Source organism: Dreissena polymorpha, chromosome 5 (assembly GCF_020536995.1).
Source record: "Dreissena polymorpha isolate Duluth1 chromosome 5, UMN_Dpol_1.0, whole genome shotgun sequence".
Lineage (NCBI taxonomy): Eukaryota > Metazoa > Mollusca > Bivalvia > Myida > Dreissenidae > Dreissena > Dreissena polymorpha.
The window spans coordinates 85,293,992-85,303,172 of NC_068359.1; the positions used below are offsets into that span (position 1 = coordinate 85,293,992).

At 36.0% G+C, this 9,181-nt stretch overlaps 1 protein-coding gene across 2 annotated transcripts in view; it reads left to right on the forward strand.

Moving 5' to 3' along the window:
• Window positions 1–3,287, forward strand: part of LOC127881116 (protein ELYS-like) — a 74,439-nt gene extending 71,152 nt beyond the window's left edge. For both annotated transcript variants that reach the window (XM_052428807.1, XM_052428808.1), the window contains one exon: window positions 1,291–3,287. In XM_052428807.1, the coding sequence (XP_052284767.1) occupies window positions 1,291–1,525 (235 nt within the window). In that variant the 3' untranslated portion in view covers window positions 1,526–3,287. The remainder of the gene's footprint in view (window positions 1–1,290) is intronic.
• Window positions 3,288–9,181: the final 5,894 nt, after the last annotated feature.

The window sequence follows — 9,181 nt, forward strand, 5'->3', positions numbered from 1 at the left end:
CCAACCTATAAACAAGAGCAGACAACTCTTATCAAGCATTTTGTCATAATAATGGCCCGTTTTCCACTTAGAATATGCAGCAAATGTTAAAGTTTGCGTACTACCCCAACTATTTTCAATGTCCCTTGACATATTGCTTTCATATTTTGCATACTTCTTGACCATCATGACCCAACCTATAAACAAGAGCAGACAACTGTATCAAGCATTTTGACAGAATTATTGCCCCTTTTATACTTAAAATATGCATATTATTGATAAATCTATGTTAAAGATTGCGTACTACCCCAAATATTTCCTATATCCTTTGACATATTGCTTTGATATTTTGCATACTTCTTAACCAACATGACCCCAACCTATAAACAAGAGCAGACAACTCTATCAAGCATTTTGTCATAATTATGGCCCCTTAGAATATGCAGCAAATGTTAAAGTTTGCGTACTACCCCTACTATTTTTAATGTCCCTTGACATATTGCTTTCATATTTTGCATACTTGTTTACCAACATGACCCCAACCTATAAACAAGAGCAGACAACTGTATCAAGCATTTTGACAGAATTATGGCCCCTTTTATAATTAGAATATGCATATTATTGATAAATCTATGTTAAAGTTTGACAAAACACTTACCTGACAAACCACAATGCACTCCACCCAAACCATCCCCTACGCCCCCCAGAACCCCCCCCCCCCCCAACCCCCCCCCCCCCCATTTTTTTTTAAAATTGTTTTTCTTATTTTTGAAAGATCATCTACTAAATGATCACACACCATACCCCCTCCCCCCCTAAAAAAATAAAATTTTGTTTTCTTATTTTTGAAAGATCGTCTATTAAATGATCACACACCCACATTATACCCCCCCCCCCCCCCCCCCCCTCCATGATGGCTTTAGTAATGCTGTCAAGCACTCGAATAGTCGAGTGCACTGTCCTCTGACAGCTCTTGTTATGTCATTAGAATTGGAATGAGGAGGTTCTGGGTTCTATCATCATTCAGGAGCTCTCTCAGTATCCTCTCCCAATGCATAAAGAACTGGTTCTACACAGATAATAGACTCAGTGTCTCAAAAAGCATAATGCCTTTAATGTAACTGTGCTGAAATAAACAGGTTCTCAACTCAACTCATTGATATAATTATCTTTCATACTGCTTCTTATAAGATTGTGTTTTGAAAATGGTTATTTTTCATCAAGATTGGTATTCACAATACATCCTCAATGTTGTTTTAATCTGTTTTAAATCTTTAGACATGTTTTCTATTTTTTTCAAACTATTTCCAGGACAAAGAAACTGTACAAGGAGAAGGAGGAGCTGTTACTGATAAGCCCCGGGGATGTCACTGCAGTTACCTCCCCTAGTGAGGATGGGCGGGACCTGATCACTGGGAGGCGGGGCGGGGCAAAGAAAGCAGAGACAGCAAAGGATGGCACAAAACTTGTTGTACGTGGGATCGAGAGGATGCTCAGGGGCAGACGGACGAGCTACCGGATAGGGCCATTGTCAAAGAAAAAATGACTTGTGTGTCAAAAAATGAAGAAAAAATATTAGTGACTGGTCTGGGTGGTTTAGCTTCTGGATAGGACATGGATTAAAGATGAATTGATCTTGTGTGAGAAAAGAGGTGCTTTATGAATTGTTTAATTACTAATGGGGCATTTATTTAAGACTGATACGGTAGTATATACCCTCTGCTACAAAGGTTGAGAGCGGGCAGTTGGGTTCACACTGTCTGAACAGTTTGTTTGTCGGTTTGTCTAAAATGTTGCTATCTTATAGGAGTAAACTACTTCTTCTCCAATCAATTAAAGTAACAGTATATTGTTTGAAACTAGTATGACCCTTGGTGGATTTGTTTGCTTTGTTCTGTGTCTTGTTTGTGGTTTACATATTAGGGTTTAAGAATGTTATTGTCAAAAAAGAAGATTAACGGAAACGATAAAGTGGGAATTTTCATGTGTGATAAATTACTTTGTTTGATCACCAGTGGTCTGTCATAAAACATAGTATGTATATATTACATGTTCATGTTTTCTGTATTTCCTAAATTTTAGGCACTTGTCATTTTGGCTGGACTACAATTCAGTCATAAGTTGAAATGTCAGTAGGATGTTCAATAATACAGGTCCGAAGAAAAAATCACAGTACAAAAGTACCATGAGGTGCTCTATGGTTACAGCAAGTGAATATGCACAACACTCAAAACAGTTTTTTGTTATGCCCCCAAAGGAAGGCATATAGTGATCTGACTGTCCGTCTGTCTGTCACACTTTTGCGTTTAGGTTTCGAAAAATGGTCATAACTTCTATGTCGCTTCAGATGTCTCTAAAACATGCTACTCATTGTTTTTAATAATGTGAAATTTTAGGCTTACTTTCATGCTGAGTTTGTACTTAACCTTTCAATTTCAAATATTTTGTTAAGCACGTAACAATGAAAGCAAATGATATAGACCGTGTTCTGCGAAAATATGGTTTAATGTGCGTTAAGTGTCATCGGAGATTAGCCTGTTTAGTCTGCACAGGCTTATCACATATCAGGGACGACACTTTCCGCTTTTTTTGTATTTTTTTGTTTAAAGATAGTTTCTTCTAATCAGAAATTCAGTTTATGCAGAACGAGTCATCCAAGATTAGCCTGTCCGAACTTCAAAGGCTAATCTGGTACGACACTTTATGCACATGCATTAAACCCCCTTTTCACAGGTCACTGCTCATATTACTGCGAAGAGCAAGAATACCATTTATATGACCTGTTTGATCAAAACAACGTTGCCTTGCAAATGTTGCAATAACTTTTGTTATGGCTTCTGGCTTTGAGCCAAGGGAAATTAAAAAAGGAAACTGTCATTTTTTTAATAAAAAGTAAATATGGAAACAGCTTAAGTGCTTGGCTTATATTGTTCTCTAAATGGTAGAGTAGTATGCTACGAGAAAAAAAGTTTGTATTATGTATTGTTTAATTTGGAATATTTGTCATTCCTAAATGGCATAAACACAGTCTTGACAATTTGTAAAATTGAACCACTGTGTTCAGATATAAAAAAAGTGCATTTATTTAAGGACTGTATACACTTTGTTGTGCATTTTTTGCCCTTTTTATATCTGTCTGTTTACTCCATGGTATTGATGAGTATGGACTATTGTGCTCTAGATATTATGCTCTTTTGTTAAAAAATGTATTACATGTATGCTATGATTTTTGATGATATGTTTGTTAACTTAGTAATTGTATGGAAATTCTTTGTACTGTAATATGATACAACAAATTGATATATTAAGTCTTTGTCAACTGTTTATTGGTGTACATCTTGAAGTAGCCAATGTGTGCATCAAAAACATTTTTTGGGGGCACTAAAAGGAGAGTATATACAAATCCAGGCAAGTTTATGGCTGATTGTAATAAGTCCATTCTTTTTAACGATATCAAAAGTTGTTTGATAGATGCTTAAGTTTATCTTTATTTTCAGTGTTAAAACTCATAATATCTTTAGCGTTGCTCCTCATGACAAATTAGCCCATATACTAGTAAATCTTACTTTACCAAATATTTGTCAAACATTCCATATATGGGTTATAAATATGTCCCAAGTCCTTGTTTTACCAATATCAAATGTGTAAATGTTCATTTGCGAGGCATCTACTGACAAATTATTTAAAACTTTGTGGAACAATGCCTCAAAGAGTGTTTGCATCTATTTTAAAGAAAGCGCATACTCATCATTCGCTGTGCAAAATCACACAGACGCGACATGTCACGTCTTTTGTTTTGAGAATGTTGTCCAAACTGTTAGAGCTGATTTCATTGTATTATACTATGACATTGGGCAATGTAAAGCTTGATTCTACTAACTTATCATTTAAGACATACAGATTTAACATATCTAGTTAAAAAGAAAAGAAAACCTTCATGTAGGCGAATGTGAGATAAATGATGACGACCCACATAATTAGCTTTTTGCTCAATACATTAGTGGATCTATTGCTTCATGTGTGAGACTTGAACACAATGAACAACAGAGTAATTATTATCATGAATTTAAAGAGGATGTTTGTTGGATTTAGTGGAATATTGATTTTCATTCACTTGTGATCATAGAAAATGATATTTTCAGTCGCGGCTGCACCACTCGTGGAAATATTTTTTTTATATGAGTTTCTTTTTTTTTTTCATGCTTACAAATGATTATTTTTGCCGATCCGGACACTATAATTCCCTGTCGGGCGCCCGAAATGTTATAACATGTTCATATGAAGCTATTCTGTATGTTTTTATAAACATTCAATGCATAGTAGTCGCCCTTATTAAAATTGGCGGTCACAATAGGGAAACCAAAGATATCTAAAAAATAGTTCCAATAAGACAATGAACAATATTGATAATTTTCTCTGTTATTTTCACAGTTTGAAAAGGGAATTATCAGTTTCATTTCACTGATATTTCTTTAAAAATCATCTGAAAGCATAATATAATTTGTTTTCAACAGGCAGTGTATTAATATTATCTTTCAAACCATATTTAAATACAGAAGTATTCACCTGAAACAAAATCTGTTGTTTCATTTATTTTCATTTCATTTAATTAGCTCATCTATTTAAAAAAAACACAACTATTGACATCACCTGAGCGTCAGCATATGTGTCCGATTAAGTTTTGTGTTTAGGTCCACTTTTCTCAGAAAGTATCAAAGCTATTGCATTCAAACTTGGTACACTTACTTACTATCATTAGGGGACTGGACAGGCAAAGTTAGATAACTCTGGCTGGCATTTTGACAGAATTATGTGCAATTTTTATACTTTGAAAATTTGGGTACTTTGCATGTTAAGATCCTCTCTCTTCCTAAAGTATCAATGGAATTGCTTTCATACTTGCAACAATTGCTAACCATCATAAGGAGACTGGGCAGGCAAAGTAATGTAACTCTAGCTGGCATTTTGCCAGAATTATGTGCCCTTTTTATACTTAGAAAATTGAAAATTTGGTTAAGTTTTGTGTTTTGGTTCACTTTACTCCTAAAGTATCATACATATTGCTTTCATACTTGGAACACTCACTAACTATAATAAGGGGATTGTTCAGGGCAAAATGCTTAACTCTGGTTGGCATTTTGACGGAATTATGGCCCTTTTTGACTTAGTAACTTTGAATATTTTGTTTAATTTTGTGTCTAAATCCTCTTTACTTCTTATGCATCAAGGCTATTGCTATCAAACCTCAAATACTTTCATTTTATCATAAGGGTACTGTACCTGGTAAGTTGACTTTGACCTTGACCTTTGAATGAAAGTGACTCAAGGTCAAATTATTAAATTTGGCTAAAATAGCCATAACTTCCTTATTAATTTTATGATCAGATTTGATTCATACTTTGACAATACAACACCTACCTGACATACCACAATAGCCTCCACCCAAACCATCCCCCACCCCAGAATCCCCACCCCCCAATTGTCTTTTCCATGTTTTCTTATTTTTGAAAGATCATATAATAAATGAACACACCCTCACACTATACTACCCTCACAACCCCCTGACCCCCACAATTTTTTTAACATGGCTAATAAAACACAAATATTTATTTTTATTATTTTATTTTTGAAAGACCCTCCAACAATCATTCCCAATAATCCCCCCCCCCCCCCCCCAAATTTTATTTTTATTTTTTATTTTCATTTTGTTTTCTTATTTTTTGAAGATAATGTAATAAATGACCACACCCCCAAAACTAAACACCCCTCTCCACCCCCAACCCTCCCTCCATTTTTGGCTCACCTGATTGCTCAGGTAAGCGTTTGTGACCGGTCTTTGTCCGTCGTACGTCCGTCCGTCCCTTAACATTTGTTTGTAAACACTCTAGAGGCCACATTTATAGTCCGATCTTCATGAAACTTGGTCAGAAGCTTCGTCCAAATGAAATCTCGGTCGAGTTTGAAACTGGGTCGTGCCGGGTCAAAAACTAGGTCACTAGGTAAAAAAAATTGGAAAAACTTGTAAACACTGTAGAAGTCACATTTCATGCCCAAATCATGTATCTTTGTCAAAAAGTTTGTCTTAATGATATGTTGGTTGAGTTCAAAAGTGGTTCCGGTCCGTTGAAAAACATGGCCGCCAGTGGGCGGGGCAGTTTTCCTTATTTGGCTATAGAGAAACCTTGTAAATACTCTGGAAGTCACAATTTTTGTCCAATCATCATGAAAGTTGGTCAAAACATTAGTGTTATTGATTTCTTGGACGAGTTCGAAAATGGTCCAGATCGGTGAAAAAACATGGCCGCCAGTGGGCGGGGCATTTTTCTCTATATGTATATAGTGAAAACATGTCAACACTCTAGAAGTCACATTTTTGGCCCAATATTCATGAAATTTTGTCAGAGCATTTGTTTCCTAGATACTTGAGTTAAGTTTGAAAATAGTTCCGGTCTGTTATAAAACATGGTTGCCAGGGGGACGTGGCAGTTTTCCTTATATTTATATAGTAACAAGAAATATCTTTAAAAAAAAAAGATATACGGCGTTGATAGTTCTATGAATGAGATCAAGGATAGCGAATGTCTTTTTCTGTGCAGTTCTTAGCTGCATCACAGGCAGTACAGGATGTTACGCGGAGTTTTCGCGGCCTATTTTACATTATTACATATTGCTGGTCATAAACCTATAGATACAAAACAGAAAACCAAAACGAGAATGGAAGTGAAATTAAAACATATGAGTCAACCAGCCACACGCAAAGGATCCGTATTTATAGGTGCATTCTTCGAACAAACCTGTTTTAATGGTTTGTCGGGCATTGCTATTTGATTCGATTATTAACAGTATCGAGAATCATTGCGCTCATGCTTAATACATTTGTCAATATGGTGGAATAATTATTGTTAAATTATTCAAAAATAATATTTATCATTGTATTGTTGAAAACACATTAAGAATCTATTATTGACATACCATAATTATAATGCTGAATATCTTCATTTAACATATTTCTGGTCTAAAGAAAATTCCAGGTCACCTAGTTCACGGATAGCGTCTTTATTATATAACGATTATTTCACTGGCCGCGAACTCCGGTGATGACTTGTATATAAACTCTGACATTCACACACTGGCCGCGAATTCACCCGATACATAGCGGGTTGAAATGCAATGCATTAAAGTTATGTCTCGCTTCCACTGCTCTCTATACTTTAACATGTTCACATGTTGACAGGAATATGGAAGTAAGTACTAAATGTGAGAACATAGCTTTAAGTATAAACGCTTTTGCGCTGGTAATTCTCTGAAAATAAAAGGTGCACGCACAAACTGTATTTATGTTGAGAATTGAGTGTAAAACTGTTCTATCTATTGAGCCTTTTCATAAGAGATAACATTGTTTCATGCAGTAAAACAGTGTTACAAAGACGCGGATATGTTTCCAATGCTCTGGTGGTATACTCAAATCAGCCAATGGAATAAATGAAGTGTATTCATTCGTACCTAGCCGCGGGAAATTTTATTTGAAATTTATTGGACACTAACAAAGGTCAGGTCAGGTGAAAAGCTGGCTTAATACAGCTACGTCGAAAAAGGCTTGCAAACAATCATGAATTAAGGTCATGTAACATGCGAGACAACTCTTCTAAATATTGCATTTAAGTTAACAGTAGTTACTATCCTTTGATTATTAATGTTTTCATAATAATATAGTGTAGTTGTGTTTAATTTATGTGTAAATTGTTATTCGAGGTTGGATGTTTTTATGCCCCCTTTCGAAGAAAAGGAGGCATATAGTGATCAGACTGTCCGTCCGTCTGTCTGTCTGTCCGTCTTTCCGTCACACTTTGCAGTTAGGTTTTCAAAAATGCTCATAACTTCTATGTCCCTTCAGATATAACCTTCATATTTGGTATGCATGTGTATATGGACAAGGCCTTTCCATACGCACACATTTTTTTAGCCCTGTGACCTTGACTTTGAACTTAGGGTCCGCGTTTAGGTTTTGAAATCTGCGTTAAGGTTTCGAAAAATGCTCATAACTTCTATGTCCCTTGAGATATAACCTTCATATTTGGTATGCATGTGTATATGGGCAAGGCCTTTCCATACGCACAAAACTTTTTACCCCTGTGACCTTGAACTTAGGGTCCGCGTTTAGGTTTCGAAATCTGCGTTTAGGTTTCGAAAAATGCTCATTACTTCTCTGTCCCTTGAGATATAACCTTCATATTTGGTATGCATGTGTATATGGACACGGCCTTTTCATACGCATACAATTTTTAACCCCTGTGACCTTGACCTTAAACTTAGGGTCCGGGTTTAGGTTTCGAAATCTGTGTTTAGGTTTAGAAAAATGCTCATAACTTCTATGTCCCTTCAGATATTACCTTCATATTTGGTATGCATGTGTATATGGACAAGGTATTTCCATACGCACATAATTTTTACCCCTGTGACCTTGACCTTGAAATAGAGCCCGCGTTTAGGCTTCAAAATCTGCGTTTAAGGTTTCGAAAAATGCTCATTACTTCTATGTTCCTTGAGATATAACCTTCATATTTGGTATGCATGTGTATATGGACAAGGCCTATCCATACGCACAAAACTTTTTACCCCTGTGACCTTTACGTTGAACTTGGGGTCCGCGTTTAGGTTTCGAAATCTGCGTTTGAGGTTTCGAAAAATGCTCATTACTTCTCTGTCCTTTGAGATATAACCTTCATATTTGGTATGCATGTGTATATGGACAAGGCCTTTATATACGCACACAATTTTTAACCCCTGTGACCTTGACCTTAAACTTAGGGTCCGCGTTTAGGTTTCGAAATCTGCGTTTAGGTTTCGAAAAATGCTCATAACTTCTATGTCCCTTCAGATATAACCTTCATATTTGGTATGCATGTGTATATGGACAAGGTATTTCCATACGCACAATTTTTTTCCCCTGTGACCTTGATCTTGAACTTAGGGTCCGCGTTTAGGTTTCGAAATCTGCGTTTAGGTTTCGAAAAATGCTCATAACTTCTATGTCCCTTGAGATATAACCTTCATATTTGGTATGCATGTGTATATGGACAAGGACTTTCCATATGCACAAAATCTTTTACCCCTGTGACCTTTACGTTGAACTTGGGGTCCGCGTTTAGGTTTCGAAATCTGTGTTTAGGTTTCGAAAAATGCTCATAACTTCTATGTCCCT